The sequence below is a fragment of the Hypomesus nipponensis genome, chromosome 9, assembly GCF_054491055.1.
Source record: "Hypomesus nipponensis isolate SF chromosome 9, ASM5449105v1, whole genome shotgun sequence".
NCBI lineage: Eukaryota > Metazoa > Chordata > Actinopteri > Osmeriformes > Osmeridae > Hypomesus > Hypomesus nipponensis.
The window spans coordinates 6,576,773-6,593,103 of NC_140369.1; the positions used below are offsets into that span (position 1 = coordinate 6,576,773).

Here is a 16,331-nt window from a genome sequence, read left to right on the forward strand (position 1 = left end):
TTAAAACGTCTTAAAAAGGGCCAGATTTTCTTCAGAGGTCTTACATTTTTATTGTTAGGTCTAAAAAAGGTTTTACCCTCGTTCATTTCCAGAAACGTTGGCCGCAGAAATGTATTACAAAGTAGCAAAGAAGTATTGAGTCATAGCCTACAAAGCGGAGCTCTAGAGTCCAGGGTTCAAATCACAGGGGCCTTTGACCCCTCCTATTTAAGACTTGGACCCCCCCAAATAAGGTCAAAAGAACAGGTCAAGGGGGTTGATACATTTATATATTGTTCTTCTTACCTGTAATCGTAAATATGACTTAACGCCCTGAAGAAGAAGCTGACATTCCTAACTATTATTGAATAATTCGCACTCTGTTTCTAACCAAACTAAAGACAATCTTCCTGAGATTAACAAACGTTTGTTGGCATTTCTTTTTAGACTCTTGGTTGAGCCGTTCCTGGTGGGACAGTTGGGTACCTGGAAAGACAGTTGGGACAGGGGATCAGGACAGTCGGGAGTGTGCTGGGGTTACAGAGATCTGGGCCCACGGATGTGTTTGGCACTACACTGCAGGTCACTGTGGTGTAGGCCCTAGGTCTCAACCCACTACACCACGGAGTCCCCCCGTTAAATTACTAATGTGATTGCTTGATCTGTAAATTCAATAAATGATACATTTTCAGTGGCTGAATTCATTGAAACTGTTTTTTTTTCAGAATTTCTTTGATTTTGTTTGGGGTAATGTGTCGTGTAGGTCTTAAATTTCAATCTTTCTAGTCTTAAAATTGTCTTAAATTTGACTTACTGAAACCTGTAGGAACCCTGTATTTAATCTCCCATGGGATTGCATTACACTTCAGCTACATGATTAAAAATCAGACAGTGGTCCTTATGAACACAGATCTACCCACGACCACACAGATGATTGAACAAGATTCAGATATCACTTCCAGTAGTGTGCTCAGTCTTCAACAAAACTGGGTCACCGAAAAGATTTTTTTATTATATACACAATATAAGGGTCACTTTTTCAGACAAACTATTGGTGTGGACACTGGTACAACAGAAAACCCCATGTGTTCCTCCCACGTGACGTCAGCCGACTCCTACATGGGCCGTGCTACATGTTGATGACTCTGGACAGCTTCTGAACTCTGTTCAGCAGCAGGTCCCCTTTCTTGATGGTCTCCTGATACTGCCAGTTCTTACTATCAGGTCTGGAAAACACAGGAATATTATACCAATGAGCTCTGATACTGCCAGTTCTTACTATCAGGTCTGGAAAACACAGGAATATATACCAATGAGCTCTGATACTGCCAGTTCTTACTATCAGGTCTGGAAAACACAGGAATATATACCAATGAGCTCTGATACTGCCAGTTCTTACTATCAGGTCTGGAAAACACAGGAATATATACCAATGAGCTCTGATACTGCCAGTTCTTACTATCAGGTCTGGAAAACACAGGAATATATACCAATGAGCTCTGATACTGCCAGTTCTTACTATCAGGTCTGGAAAACACAGGAATATATACCAATGAGCTCTGATACTGCCAGTTCTTACTATCAGGTCTGGAAAACACAGGAATATTATACCAATGAGCTCTGATACTGCCAGTTCTTACTATCAGGTCTGGAAAACACAGGAATATTATACCAATGAGCTCTGATACTTGTCAATCCAGCATTTGGAAACTGCACTCCCAACTTAATAAATCATGCAAAACAACATATTTACCTGTTGGTTTCCACTATCTCGTTCACTTTGTCTATTTTGCAATGGAGGCGTCCAGCAGCTATAAATCGAGAGAGTTCCCTGAGAGACAAAAACCACAACAATTGTAATATTAGTCAACTGCAATATTTTACTTTAAAAAGCGTAGTCTTAGGATAAGCCTAATACAAATGTGCCAGAGATGTTCCAGCCGTGACTCACTGGTCGATGAACTCTGTGCTGACTCCGAAAGCCTCGGCCATATAGCCCAGGGTGAGGGAGCGGTAAGACTCCAGCAGCTGGCTGTAGGCGTGGATCCGCATCTCCCTCACGTAGTAACGGTAGTGGGGGGCGAACAGCCAGTCCTTCTTCATCTCCTGCTCCACCGTTGCTGCACAAGGGCAAAAAAAAAAGGAAATATCACCCATTTAACTCCTGAGGGATACGACAACTTTAAGATGGGATTAACAGAAGTGGTGCCGGATCGGAATATTGATCTGAAAGTGTCATTTACCCAGTGACTGGAAGAAGACAGAGTAACGGCACTCGTACAGAGAGAAGAGGTACTGACGAACTGCAGGCAGACTGTGAAGCACCTCCAGGATCTCAGCTCCCTTAATCACCTGTGGGGGGGGGGGGGTGAAGGGGAGCACATTGTCAGTCTCCATATTGCAGAGTAGTTGAAATATAACACACCTGAATTATTGTTGGGCGATTTATCGAATATTAGTGATAATCTCGCAATAACGACGATGTAAAAACATTTATGTTTTGCTGGTCCTTGTTTTAAGATCACTGTCTGGCTCCTCTGTGTTCACACACACACACACACACCGTGCACAAACTGAAAATTGCATTTGCACATTGCATCTTTTGCTCTCTCTTGGTCCTGTCACATAAGAACCTCAGCATGAATTGTTCCATGTGAGGTCCATTTTGTCAAGTTGCAAGTACCATGTTATGGCAAATGCTTAAATTGTTTGTTGTTTTCTTATGGGGGCAAAACAAAATCATGTTTTTATTTATTTATTTAAATGCAAAAGCCAACATATCAAGATATATATTGAATATCGTAAAACTTTTGAAAATATCAAGATATTTTTTATATATCGCCCAGCCCTAACCTGAACACATCCAGGTTGTCTTAACACCACCACGAGTAGCAGCGAGGCCCTATCCATCACCCACCTTCTCACGGAGGTCAGGCCTCTTGAGGGCGATCATGCAGACGTAGACTGTGTATGTGACGAAGGTCTTGTAGTCCATGAGCTCATAGGAGGTGAAGGTGGACACCGTGTCCAGGAAGAGCTCAGCTGCCTGTTTGAAGTCCCTGATGGCTACACAGTACAGGCCCTGGTACACCTTCAGACGGTTCCTCCTGTCCCAGTCGCCCCCTTCTTCGATAAGGCTGCAGAGACAGAAACACAGGGGGAACTGTAAACATTCAAAACTGTGGTGTGACTGTTGATTGGTTGCTTGTCATAAGGAAATACAAGTGTTTGGTACAATTTGTCGTTTAACACTACCTTTTGGCTTTCTCAGTATTGCGTGTGATGAGGTCACTGTCCATGTAGAAGAGTCCAATCCTCAGAAGGTAGAACACAATGTCTAGCCGATGGCCCAAGGCAACAGTCTTTTCATAGGTCTTCCTGAAGGCAGTGAGTGCACCCTCCTGATCAAAGACCCAAGACATAACACACATTGCAGTTAATGACAAAACACCTGGTGACAAAAGGTCAGGCTGATTACATGGTTACATTTTAAGTCATTTAAAAATCTAAAGCACCTTATCCCCAATTCTAATGAGGTATTCTGCTTTGGCCATCATAGCATCTCGGATTTCACTCTCGCCCAGGTTTTTCTCCGCATCTTCAAGCACATCATCCAGGCGTTTAAGCTCTTCCTCGTTGGCCTTCTTCATCTTGCTCTGCAAATCTGTGTCAAGCTGCCACTTCAGGTCCTTGCACAGGCCCTCGTAGTAAGGAGCCATGTCTAAAACAAGAGAACACCATCATCACAACATGCCAAGTCATTTTGCTATGAATATTGCTAGCTACGTAGCCAAGAAGCGCTGTTTCCCATGCTAAACATTTTAGCTTGCTACCTAGCGTGCTAGCTGGGCTAGCTTAGGCTAGCCCCACTGTTAGTTGGCAACTGTCAACAACGGGGTTCAAGGCTTTACTCAAAGCTAGCAAATTACAAGATATCCAGTGGTTTGTAAAATATTTAATTTTAAATAACATTAGATATTTTTTGATTGACCACTTACTGTTCTCTTTTATGGAGTCCATGAGCTCCGTCTTCACTTTAGCATCTTGTCGGTGACCATCCATCGTGAGCAAAAATTTCAGCTGTGCTATCCTAAGATCAGGGTTCTTAGGCAAACCTTCTTCTTCCAGATTCTCTAACGGCATTTTTGCAAGTATAAAAGAGAATCAAAACACAAATGTTTTGTTAAGAAATAAGTCAAAATGCTATCGTCTACTAGCCAGCTGACGATGACTACAGAAAACACTGAACTTGCTACTTCCGCCAGACCGACAACCAGAGAGGAAGAAAGACAAAGACATATTTAGAGCCGGGTATCCAGTTATGTATTTACTGCCGTCTGCTGGATGAAGATGTGACTGCATTTTCAATAAATGAACTACAAGTACAAAATGTACAAAATAAAAAAAAATCACAAATAAATTTATATATATAATAAAATATGGACAAACGTGATTTTGTGGGGTTTTTTACCGAACAAATGTTACATATTGGATTTAAAACAATACTAAACACATGACCAATGAGACTGTCTCTCTGACTGCTTGATGTTATAGTTCCTCTTCCTTCCCTTGAAGAAGTAAAAGATTAATCATACACTTACAATATCTAACAGGGCTGAATGGATGTACATGAGAACATGGGTACATGAGTGTTGAATGGACTTCACAAGTGAGACATAATGGAGGGTTTTCTGAGTCAACTGGTAATCAAACTTTTAATTACATTTTATTGCAACAGTATTCATTATGTAAGGCGATGTTGATTGTAAAAAATAATACATAATAATACATTAGGCAACCCAAGAATAATCTGAGTTTTTATCATAGGCAGAACGATCAAGGCATTTATAAAACAAGTATTAAGAAAAAGACGTTTAGATAATATTTTGTTGTATTGACGTAATTTAAAATATGATCTACAATAGATTCGTGCAATTGGCCAGCAATACCCTTGTAATGGGAGGCCCATGACTCAGCAACATTTTAATCTGTTATGATGTGAGAAATGATCATACCCAAAAGCATTATACTCTATAGAATTATAGTACAATGTCTAGTGGTGTAACATTTTGATGTGGTAAATTGTGATAAAGGTATGAGTACATTTTGACAGAGAAGCACACACCTCTCTTGTCCTACCTTCCAGACCCATGGGAATGCTTGGTTGTTCATCATAGTTCTGGGGATTGGAGGATCCTTTCAAAACGGATTTCATGTCACCGTCCTCAGTTCACCCTCACCAGTAAGATAAACATTTCTTCATTCAGTATAATCTACTAGTTGTTGAGAATAAATGGAAGAGGGATGTAGTCCTGGTCCATCCACTCATGAATTTAAAGGATTGTGTCAATACTTTCTAAAATAGTAGGATGAGTGAGAAGCTAACCTGCTGTTAGATTACTTGACAGGGCACAGATGGCGAACGCACCGTTTGTTCAAGGTTCATGACTATCCCCATCTTGTTACACTTCACACAACTGCTGTGGTACCTTGGCAGGCTCTGGCACAAACTTGTAGGCAGAGATTGCAAAAGTACACACATCCTTCACTCAAGTAGAAGTACAGATACTCATGTTTAAAAAGACTGGTAAAAGTACTGACTACACCCTTTCACTCAAGTTAAAGTAAATAAGTATAGGCTGTGACATATACTTGTGTGCAACTACTGTGCAACAATGTAACAACAGTGTAATCACAATGTGACAACAGTGTAACAACAGTGTAAACAGGGCTTGACATGAACTTTTTGAGGCACTTGTCATTTGGACAAGTACATTTGCGTTTTGCTTGTCCATGCACAAAAGTCACTTGAGGTGTTATACATTTTTTTATTAGTTACATACAACATTTACACAATTTATGCAGAATGACAGTGTAACAACAGTGTTGAAATGACAAGAAATCATATGGATCATGCCACCAAATACAGATTTAAACTAAAGTAACAAGCCTGGTTTGAAAATGTAAGAAGTAAAAAAGTACAGATATTTGTGTAAAAAACATTTAAGGAGTGAAAGTGAAAAGTTGTCAGAAAAATAAATAGTAAAATACTGATACCAGAAAAATCTTCTTAAGTGCATAAATACTTTGCTAATTCCCATCTCTGCTTGAAGGAAACAATACTTGTTTTGACCTTGTATGTGTTTTCAGTATATCCAACGCTTCATCAATAGCAGTTGGTCTGGGAGATATGAGGAGCCTGCCGCTTCACAGACAGTCACCCTCATCTGGTCAGCTGTTGTGTCCATCTATGCTGTAGGGGGGCTGTTTGGCTCTGTGAGTGTTCGAAGTGTGGCTGAGGCATTTGGGAGGTAATTGGCCCATTTTTCAACACAAAAGAGACCAGCCTCTGGGACAGACAATATGTAATGAATGAATTGACCATCTAACTGAATGTATACCGGGAGAAAAATATTATGTTGCCCATGTACAACTTGGTTTTATCTACAGAAAGAGAGCGACGATTTACAACAATGTAATAAGCATTGTTGCTTCAGTGATCATGTTTACAAGCAAGGAAGCAAATTCCTTTGAGATGGTCCTAGTGGCACGATTCCTGTATGGATTCACAGCAGGTAGGTCTAACATTGACGACTTAATATAGCCTGAATCGAAAGTTGTATCATCATCTGTTATTACAACAAAATCACATAGATGTCAGGCTGTCAGTGTTACTTGTGTGTGTCAAACTCAGGTTTAGGAGGAAACCTCCATGTCATTTACTTGGGAGAGAGTTCCCCCAAAAGGATCAGAGGTTTAGTCATTTTAACCTCAGCTACCTTTGTATCTATGGGTAAACTTGCAGGACAAGTTGTTGGTCTAAGGTACAGTATAAAGATCATTTGACTTTCCGTTGTGCTTGTCGTCAACCAATCAATGTAGTGTTATGTAATACACAATATGTTAACAGATATCTATTGATTTGTTGAATAGACTTGACAGTGGGTATTGTGTTTTCTCAGGGAGATTCTTGGCCGTGAGGACTTGTGGAACATCCTCCTGTGTGTCCCAACATGTTTCTCCGTTGTTCAGCTGGTCATCCTGCCCTTCTTTCCTGAGGCCCCCAGATACTCATTAATAGAGAAGGGAGACACAGAGGCATGCAAAGAAGGTTGGGATATTTCCGCACAGTCATTCATGCTGAAATCTACTGTCCAAAGGGCCTTTGGACAGTGCAACAACTGCAATAACTGAAACAATGGAACACTGAGTGCTATGCAAATGTATACAAACCGTAATTATACTGAATGTAGGAGAATATCTGAGTTGACATTAACAATTTAAGTCCCCTAAAGTATTGCCAAACAAAACACAGTCACTATGAGCCGTGCTGGATGATCATTTATATCTGAAATGATTGTGTGTCCCCCAGCGCTTCAGAGTCTGTGGGGCGGAGGTGATTACAAGCTGGAGATTCAAGAGATGGTGATGGAGCAGACTGCCATTAGGGGGGTTCACTCCAAGAGCCTGTTGGAGCTGCTGAGAGACAGGAGTGTACGCTGGCAGCTGCTCACCATGATGGTGATCTATGGCTGCATCCAGTTTAGTGGTCTCTCGGCTGTAAGGATGCTAAACTCTACCCTTACATTACCTCTGGAGCAGGCTGGCATTATCTACGCTGCTCTACCTTACAATCCGAGGAACTAAATGTACTCTCTCTCTCTCTCTCTCTCTCTCTCTCTCTCTCTCTCTCTCTCTCTCTATCTCTCTCTCTCGCTTTCTCTCTCTCCTCTCAGATCAGTGTGTTCTCCTATGACATCTTTCTGAACGCTGGTATTCCCCAGGATAAGGTCCGCTATGTGACGCTGGGTGTGGGAGCGGCTGAGGTACTCACCTCCATCACATGTGTGAGTCCTGAGGAAATGCACCGCTTACACATGAACACCACAATCACACCTGCAGAGGAGGTATTTCACCCTTCCCTAGCAACCGAAAGAGATGTTATCGCTAACAGGACTGTAACGGCTGAGATCGTCCCCTAAATACAGCAGCAACGGCTCCCCTACAGGTGGACTCTGTCACTAAGAGGCCACGGCCTCTCTTGGGCTTCCCGACGATAAATCATCACGGAGACCTCTTAGCTCTGCTGTCTCCGCTGTCTTCGCACCACAGCGTTAGATGGATGGGGAAAGTTGTGGCAGGGTTCTGGTTCCCTCCCCTGTGAGAGGGCAGCCACAGCTCTCTGTGTGTCTCCCTGTCACCCAGGGCCTGCTGATCGAGAGTGTGGGGAGGAGGCCGCTGCTCTGGGGGGGCTTTGGAGCCATGTCGGCCATCATGGTATTAATCACCGCCACGCTCAACCTCAAGGTGACCTCTGAGCTCTGTGGCGGAAGGGAGCTAGTGTGTGTGTGTGTGTGTGTGTGTGTGTGTGTGTGCACTTGGGGGTGTTTGGAGGGCCTTACCTCACTTTGATACTAAAATAATGTGACATAGGTTATATCTGTAAGCAGCAGGAGCCACAGACACAAATGTCACCGTTAAAGTGTGGCCCTTTATGTTCAGTTATCTTGTTATGTGTCTGCTTCCCGGACCTTATGTACTTGAGTTTTGTATCTGCTTCCAGGACCTTATGTACTTGAGTTTTGTATCTGCTTCCAGGACCTTATGTACTTGAGTTTTGTATCTGCTTCCAGGACCTTATGTACTTGAGTTTTGTATCTGCTTCCAGGACCTTATGTACTTGAGTTTTGTATCTGCTTCCAGGACCACAGCTACTGGATTCCATACAGCACTGTTGGCTTGATATTCCTCTTCATAATCTTCTATAGTGGAGGACCAGGTATGTCTACAATACAGTACATGTAGTATGGCTATGGATTGGATTTGGACAGAATGCTACCCTCTATGGTATCATAGTTACAATAATACACATCCAAGGCTGTGGTTGTTGATCTGACTAGTGTTCCTCCTTGGTCTTTCTACAGCTGGAGTGTTGCCCTCTCTCACCCATGAGCTTTTCATCCAGTCATGCCGGCCAGCAGCGTTTGTCTTCGTAGGTATCCAGCGCTGGCTAGGCTTCGCTATCTTGGGCCTGGCCTTTCCCTTTCTCCTTGTAAGTCATCCACTTAAAACTCTGGTCACGTCTGAATGAACTAGCTGTTCATGTGAGCTCTAATTTAGACATCACAGGAATTGAGGTTTAACTGATAAGTGTCTTGGCTCTGAATGGAACAATAGAGCAGGAGCTTAATGACAGGAGGTGAGATGCGCTTCCTGCCTACGCTGCAGTGTGAGTCCTTGGTCTTTCACACCTTTGGCACTGTATGACTATGTTTAGCCTGTGTTCTGCTCCTCTCTCTTACCAACCGTCTCTGGAGGAGGGGTTCCCTCTCTGAATTGCTCCTGCCAAGGTTTCTTCAATTTTTTCTCATGTTGGAAGTTTTTCCTTGTCTTCCTTGAGGGTTTAGGTTGGTTGAGGGGCAGTTCTATGGGCGTATGTGAAGCCCTCTGTGACATGCTTGCATGTAAAAAGGGCTATACAAATACATTTGATTTGACCTGTGTCCTCGTGTCTGCAGGTGGAGCTCCAGTCCTTCTGCTTCCTGCTCTTCTCCTGCATGTGTCTGCTAGCCAGCACCTACATCTTCTTCATCCTCCCGGAGACCAAAGGCAGAACCCTGCTGGAGATCAAGGAGGAGTTCCAGAACATTCACTTGTGTGGGAAACCCCCCTGTGATGATAAAGCCATAGAGACCAGATTATGAGGTGTCAGAGATTGAAGAACTGCTGGAAGAAGGGAACAATTCACCAATATCTTCCTAAGTTATTTCTTAAATTTGTTATTAAGAAAGTTCTTAAGAAAAATCTACGTGTGATTAATGAAGCGTTCTTAAACAGCAGAATTGTTCGCAGGTGTGTTCTTAGAATGATGAATCCCGATATTTCGTAAGTTGAAAGCTCGTGCCCCGTTGCCCCTATTTAGAATAGGCAAACGCCCCGTTAATTCCCATGAAAGGGCATGATATGGCAGGGAAGTGTGCACACTCAGAGAAATGTCAAAACGACGTGGTAAAGACGGTGGAAGCCTCGACAAAAGACAGAAAAACGTAATAATAATTCTGAAGTGGAGGTTCAGCTGCAAGAAGTTAGCAACAAACGACACATCATATTTACGTAATAGTGTCGGCTGTGGATACAAATCAGTAAATAAAACCGATGCATGGTATGCAATTACTCATGCAGTGAACGCTGTATCTGGAGAAGTGCGCAGAACTGATGAAGTAAAAAAATTAATGGTTTAACTTAAATCTGAATTCTTTAGCAAAAAAACGGACTGTTTTTTTGACTGTTAAAAATATCCATGAAGACTGCTCTTGGTAGCCTAAAGCGTTCCAAAAGGTAGCCTACTTGTCGCTCTCTGCAAATAAATCGGTATGGTCAAGGAAGATGTGATTCCTCCTCAGGGAACGATCTGCAACATTTTGCAGCAGCAATATACGCCATTGTGTGGTGTAGTCCTGGTGTACGGAATAAGTCGACTTTGGGTCTATAAATACGGTGATAAGTCACTTATTATTTGATGGCAAAGTTCCCCGTTAACATAATTGATTTGAATGGAAGGCAAAGCAAGGCTAGTTTACAGTTTTTTGAATGACCCATCTCAGAGCAGCTTTATAGAATGTACAGTTACTGTATTGAAAAAAAAAGACATAGCATAATTGCTGCAGTAAAGGCTTCATTTGCAACAGGACAAGAAATATGCAATATAGCTTCCATTTACAGTATTACCCGAGCTTTGGCCCATCTCTGAGCGCAACCACACATTCTAACTCCTCTCCCTCTCCCTTGTCCCACTCCTCTCCCTTGTCCTGGTACTTGTCTGCCTCTCCCTTGTGCAGGCATTACTGTATTCTTACTTTCTTTTGTTGCTCTATATTGTTTTTTTCCCCACACCAGATCAACCCAAAGGTTCTCTTTACTGTCTATACCATATGGTCATGCAATTGAAAGAACCTCAACACCTGAGTGTTTCCTAGTTGGGAATCAGCTGTGATTTACAGTATTTGCATAACTTCAGCTGTTTCTCAGTAGCAATAGAATAAAATACAGGGGATATATTTCGGTTTCAATTCACAATATAAACAGCTGTTTACTTTGACTTTAGCCAATCATTAATTTTTTGAACATGATGTTATCTGTTTTGCTGACAGTGTGAAAGCATTGCTAAATTGGGCAGTAAAAATCGATTGTTTTGGTCTTGGTTGAGCTTGTGTGTAAAAGAAGTTCAAGCGTTTGAAATTTGTGTTTACTCTATGCATTTTGTGTCAAAGCAACAAGAAATGTGTTAATTGTACAGCCTACACAGACGGATGTTGTGCTCACTGTGTTAAGAGTTTAGGAAACTTGTTAAAGATATTGAAAAAACTTTCATAGCGATTGTAAAATACTGTATTTATATAGGCCAAGCACAATTCATACACAATGGAAATTCCAAGTGCATTACAAATGAGCAGAAGTGTAAGTGTAGTGTGTATTTATTAAACAAACAAAAAAAGGTGTAAAATTATGAAAATTATTAGTTGGAAAATTATAAAGGAGAGGTATATTCAATTTAAAATTCGAACTGACAAAAAAGGTATAACTACTTATTTTGTGCAAACATGTCAGCTCTCAATAGTGCGTAAGAGTGCTCTTGGAGGTGCGTAAATTCTGTTCTTACCTAAGAACAAATCCCAAATAAGAAAACATTGGCGAATGCCAGAATCTTCGAGAAAACTGCGTAAGTGGGGTTTGAGAACAAATTTGTCCGTAAGAACATTTGGTGAACGAGGCCCATGTTTTAGCTGCTATTCAGGGCTCTTTATGATAGGTTGAGTGTGACCAAAAAAAGAGCTAATGAGAAGTACATCATAGATGTCACATGCATCTACTACCATACTATAAATTAAAGAATATACTTGTACGATGTACTGGATCTCATTTCCTCTTCATAGGTACTGTTTACATAACACAGCATGGCTTTGCAGTTTATAGGAATTATTTGCCTGATGTGTTTTCCTTTTCAAAGATCACATCCATTGGAAAAAAATATATAACTTTCCCACCATTGCTCAATGAATCTCCACACTCCCAGTTCCCTGTGCTTCTCTCTGAGACACTCCTCCAATAACCCCAATAGTATGAAGCCTTCAGACCAGCCAATCAGCTTCCCATAGCTTCTACACCGGCTCCCTAGACTTCTATAATCATGTGGCTCTTCGAGGGCTCTCACCCCCCTTATCACTGGCCACCAGCTGCCCCAGGACTGGAGCTCTTCATTAGCCCTTAAACACGGAAGCCGCACTGCTCCCACTCCAGGATGCTCACTGATTGACGTTATCTTGGCCGGGGAGAGATGCTGTGTTGGCGTCCCGCTGTACCTCGTTATCTCTGGTGGGGATTAACCAGAGGATTAATTAGAGCAACCATAGTAACGGATAACGGCTCCGCCTCAAAGATTTGGCTGGTCGGTCACTGTGATTTCAGCCACTGAGATTTCCGTGCTTCTTCATGTGGTACTCTTCAATGGGAAGGACAGCTGCTGAGGTGGGGACGTGATCAGGACAACATTAGAGCCATACTGTCGCTAGTCAATAAAAGATATCTTCCTAATTAGAAGAAGACATAAGAATTTGTTTTGTTGTGCAAAGTGACAGCTGTTTGTCATTTTTGACAGAAATTAATTCAATCAAAAATAACCACACTACTACTACCGCACACTTTTAAGTGCTCCAAAAGGGTTGTAATGACACAAAAATATCAACAGATGGCGCAGTCAATCTGCATAGTTAGAACAACAAGACAGTGGGCCCACTTGACGCAGGGTGACAAGGCAAGAGGATCTGTTCTTGTGACACACAATAGCACTGGCCTATATCGTATGTAGTCCATGTTTTCTATTTGTCATATGATAGTGGAATAAGATTTTGTTGGTAGTATTTTATCAGAATAAAACAAAGAAACCTACTATGAATCCTCATTGAGTTGCTTTTGTCCATGCTTTCCTGTTGACCTTCCTGTTGACCTTCCTGTTGACCTTCTTGCTATAGTTGACTTAAGAGGTGTAACAGACACAATTACTCTGAGAGAGTAATCAGGGGCATAGCTTGAAAGCAGTTTTATAACACCTGGTGGTATTTTCGGTTTTCTTTAGCCTTTGCTAAGACCAGAGCCTCTGCAGAGCGAGGAAGCCTGCTGCAGTCGGAGCTCCTCTGGGACTCAGGTGAGAAGTGGGCCAGGTCCCTGCTTTCAACCGTTTCACTTCCTGCCTGGGAACACTGGATGCACTCCAGAAAACACACAATCCCAGTTGGAAACAACAGAGGAGGGCAATGTGAGCATTAATGAAATCAGACTCAATGGAGATGTGCTAATTGTAACGTAGTTACTGAAAGGTCACAGAATCGCTCCGGGTTAATGCAGTGTCAAGGACAGGGGGGTCGACGTGTCCATAGGATTCAAAACCCAGGGCCACTTAGTTGAGATTTTCTTTTGTTGAAAAGGTGCTTTTGCTAAGTGGGGGATAATCTACTGGATGTGGAGGATTTAGAGGGTCACTGTAGATCATTCTAGAAAGGCATACCCAAAGCTGAAGGTCATTCTGGAAAAAATGAGGGGGATAACACCAAGGGTAGTTGTTTATAAATGTAGTAAAGTCGATGTATTGCATGTATGGGGCTTGTGTTTACACTGTCCTGTGCTGTGTGTGTTTTCAGTTTTCTGCGATGGTCATAGTCATGGTCTCTAGGTTGGTCATGGTTTCAACCACAGCATCTGCTATGAACCACTGATTAGAGCGAGCACCAGTCTGCGGGAGCTCAGAGGAAAATACACCCTGAAACAAGAAGATCATAGACTATCTCTGGCTCATTTACAGCTGAAGGCTAAAGAGGCCCATTCATCACGATAGGTTTGAGAAATGTAGGGAAAGAGATGGGGAGAGAGAGAGAGAGAGAGAGAGAGAGAAGGAGAGAGAAGGAGGGAGAAAGAGGGGGAAAGAAAGAAGGGGAGGGTTAGAAAGATAGAGAAGGAGAGAGAGACAGAGAGAGAGAAGAGAGAGAGAGTGAGAGAGAGAGAGAGAGAGAGAGTGAGAGAGAGAAAGAGGGAGAGAGAGGTGGAAAGAGGGGAGGGGGAGGGTTAGAAAGATAGAGAAGAGAGAGAGAGAGAGAGAGAGAGAGAGAGAGAGAGAGAGAGAGAGAGAGAGAGAGAGAGAGAGAGAGGTGGAAAGAGGGGAGAGGGAGGGTTAGAAAGATAGAGAAGGAGAGAGAGAGAGAGAGAGAGAGAGAGAGAGAGAGAGAGAGAGAGAGAGAGAGAGAGAGAGAGAGAGAGAGAGAGAGAGAGAGAAGCAATGTAGTTATGGTGATTTAGTGCAGGTGGCACACAGATGGGACCTAAGCTCGTTAATGAGTCACTGCCGGGGGGCCGGGGACGTGACATCATGAACCAGACGGACCCCTCTGGCACCAAGGAATAAAGGTACCCAGCATGCCACTCCCCATTATGATGAGTTGCCCCCAAGTCGTTTGATCTGCGGATTAACCAGCCAAAAACTGGCACAGCCCCCATGGCAGAATGTTGAATGTGTCATATCAGCAAGTACATCATGAACCTAAACCATAAAAAAGCAGCCTCAAGCTAATCAGGGTGACGGATTGTTCAGGGGCACAGCCATACGGCTAAAGTTGCATTAACAGTTAAACCTTTAGCTTACACTCAAACGTGTTGACGAACACGTTTGACTGTTGCCACATACATCTCGGTTTTGGTTCTCGTGCTTCCAGACTGTTCCAGCAGTGAGTGGTGGTTTGAGAGGGTGCAGGAGTCCCAGTGTGAGTGCAGTAGAGGGGCTAGCAGATGGAGTTAATACCAAACAGAGGGGTTACTGTCACACAGTATTAACAGCATACCCTCAGGAGAGGAGTGGGCTTCAGAACGGCCAGAGGCACTCAGGCAAGACTGGATGAGTCGACGCAATATTTACCAAGAAGGATTCTGGGAGGTCATCGGTCGAGAAATCCACCTCTGCCCTCTTGTTCCTATATGTTTATAAAGAGGATTATAGGTCATGGACACCAATTATACCCTCATGGCCAGATCCGAATATGGGAAAATACAGCCGTGGCCAAAAGTATTGTGAGCGACATACATTTTGTGTTTGCAAAGCTTGCTGGGCCTTGGCATAAAATACTAGCATAATTTCAGTAAGTCATATCATCAGCACAGGGGAAAGTGTGAACTAGTTCTAGCCAGGTGAAATCACTCTGTCATTCTGATTGGATTTTAAGAGCAGATTGACTGCTGTAAAAGAGGGGACTATTTGCATATATTGAAAAAAAAGCTTTAAAAAATATGAAATGTGCCTTATTGCATTCCAGTATTCTATAAAAACATGTGAAAACATTTTCCTCAAATACTGAACCAGCAAACTTTGCTAAACACAACATTTGTCATTGCCAAAACTTATGGCCACGACTATACTCAAGAGTGGGCTAGCACACAATTACTACTACAATACCAAAATCAATATCTAAACAATACCAATTATCTGGTTGAAAAGTGGATGGGTTTAATATTTAATAGATAAACATCCCATTTCCATCCATGTCCACATTGTAGAGATTGTGGCAAAGGTCAAATGCTACTTTAATTGTTGTGTGAGAGTGTATGCATTCTTACCATAGTAATTGGGAACACATGATAAGATAGTAGGAGGCACCAGTGAAGGCTTGGCCATTCCTGTCACGCATCTTCTATTCACTGGAACTGGACTATGTGTGTGTGTGTATGTGTGTGTGAGGGCTGTGTGTGTCTGTGAGCACCGTGTGTGTGTGTGTATGTGTGTGTGAGGGCTGTGTGTGTCTGTGAGCACTGTGTGTGTGTGTGTGTGGGGGGGGGAGATAACACACCAACATTCTTCAGTTGTAAATAATTGAATTGGGCTATTTTAGTTTGCTCTGAGCTGAGCTGTAATTTGGAGCCCTTTATCTCTTAAGGACTGGTAATTATGTCTGTCAGAGACTTCCAAAACAACTGTTCCAGCTTCATTTTGACTTCAAATAGACAACAACTGACATGCTAAAAGATGCACAGCAGCGAGATGAGAGAATATACAAACAAACACAAACATTTTGTCAGCTTACAGCCATTGGCAAGAACATAGCCTGGAATTAAAGTGACCATCACACCAACATTCCGTGTCTAGATAAAACCTTTTACAAACATCTAACCATCAATATGACACAGTGGCTGACATATTTGGCCATTCAAAACCCTAAGAAACAGACAACTTGGATGTCTAATGTTGACACACCTTCAAACTAACATGGATTGCTGTTCTCAAGAAACTAAGGAGTCAGATGGCTGAGCGGTTAGGG

At 42.4% G+C, this 16,331-nt stretch overlaps 2 protein-coding genes across 3 annotated transcripts; one reads left to right on the forward strand and one right to left on the reverse strand.

The window, feature by feature from the left end:
* Positions 1-970: 970 nt before the first annotated feature.
* psmd6 (proteasome 26S subunit, non-ATPase 6) lies at positions 971-4,276 on the reverse strand. 2 transcript variants are annotated; one of them, XM_084706011.1, is made up of 8 exons: positions 3,978-4,276; positions 3,495-3,700; positions 3,235-3,380; positions 2,897-3,116; positions 2,223-2,331; positions 1,931-2,099; positions 1,733-1,810; positions 971-1,205 (listed from the first exon to the last, which is right to left on the reverse strand). In XM_084706011.1, exons 1-8 carry the CDS (start codon positions 4,120-4,122, stop codon positions 1,109-1,111), a joined length of 1,170 nt encoding a protein of 389 aa, XP_084562137.1. In that variant the 5' UTR covers positions 4,123-4,276; the 3' UTR covers positions 971-1,108. The 2 variants fall into 2 exon arrangements, with proteins under 2 accessions (XP_084562137.1, XP_084562138.1); XM_084706012.1 differs by lacking the exon at positions 971-1,205 and adding an exon at positions 1,478-1,627 and having other exon boundaries at positions 3,978-4,249.
* A 382-nt stretch (positions 4,277-4,658) lies between these two features.
* slc2a9l1 (solute carrier family 2 member 9, like 1) lies at positions 4,659-9,683 on the forward strand. The gene is made up of 12 exons (XM_084705982.1): positions 4,659-4,682; positions 5,126-5,221; positions 6,130-6,290; positions 6,430-6,554; positions 6,674-6,803; positions 6,942-7,090; positions 7,352-7,539; positions 7,716-7,826; positions 8,185-8,286; positions 8,683-8,758; positions 8,904-9,031; positions 9,498-9,683. Exons 1-12 carry the CDS (start codon positions 4,659-4,661, stop codon positions 9,681-9,683), a joined length of 1,476 nt encoding a protein of 491 aa, XP_084562108.1.
* Positions 9,684-16,331: the final 6,648 nt, after the last annotated feature.

Coding starts and splice junctions, on each gene's coding strand:
- psmd6 (XM_084706011.1), bottom strand. CDS start 4,122: ATGCCGTTAGAGAATCTGGAAGAAGAAGGTTTGCCTAAGAACCCTGAT. Junction 3,381..3,494: donor TCATTAGAATTGGGGATAAG/GTGCTTTAGATT, acceptor GTCTTTGATCAG/GAGGGTGCACTCACTGCCTT. Junction 1,206..1,732: donor GAGATAGTGGAAACCAACAG/GTAAATATGTTG, acceptor TGTGTTTTCCAG/ACCTGATAGTAAGAACTGGC.
- slc2a9l1 (XM_084705982.1), top strand. CDS start 4,659: ATGGAGGGTTTTCTGAGTCAACTG. Junction 7,540..7,715: donor AGTTTAGTGGTCTCTCGGCT/GTAAGGATGCTA, acceptor CTCTCCTCTCAG/ATCAGTGTGTTCTCCTATGA. Junction 8,759..8,903: donor CTTCTATAGTGGAGGACCAG/GTATGTCTACAA, acceptor GTCTTTCTACAG/CTGGAGTGTTGCCCTCTCTC.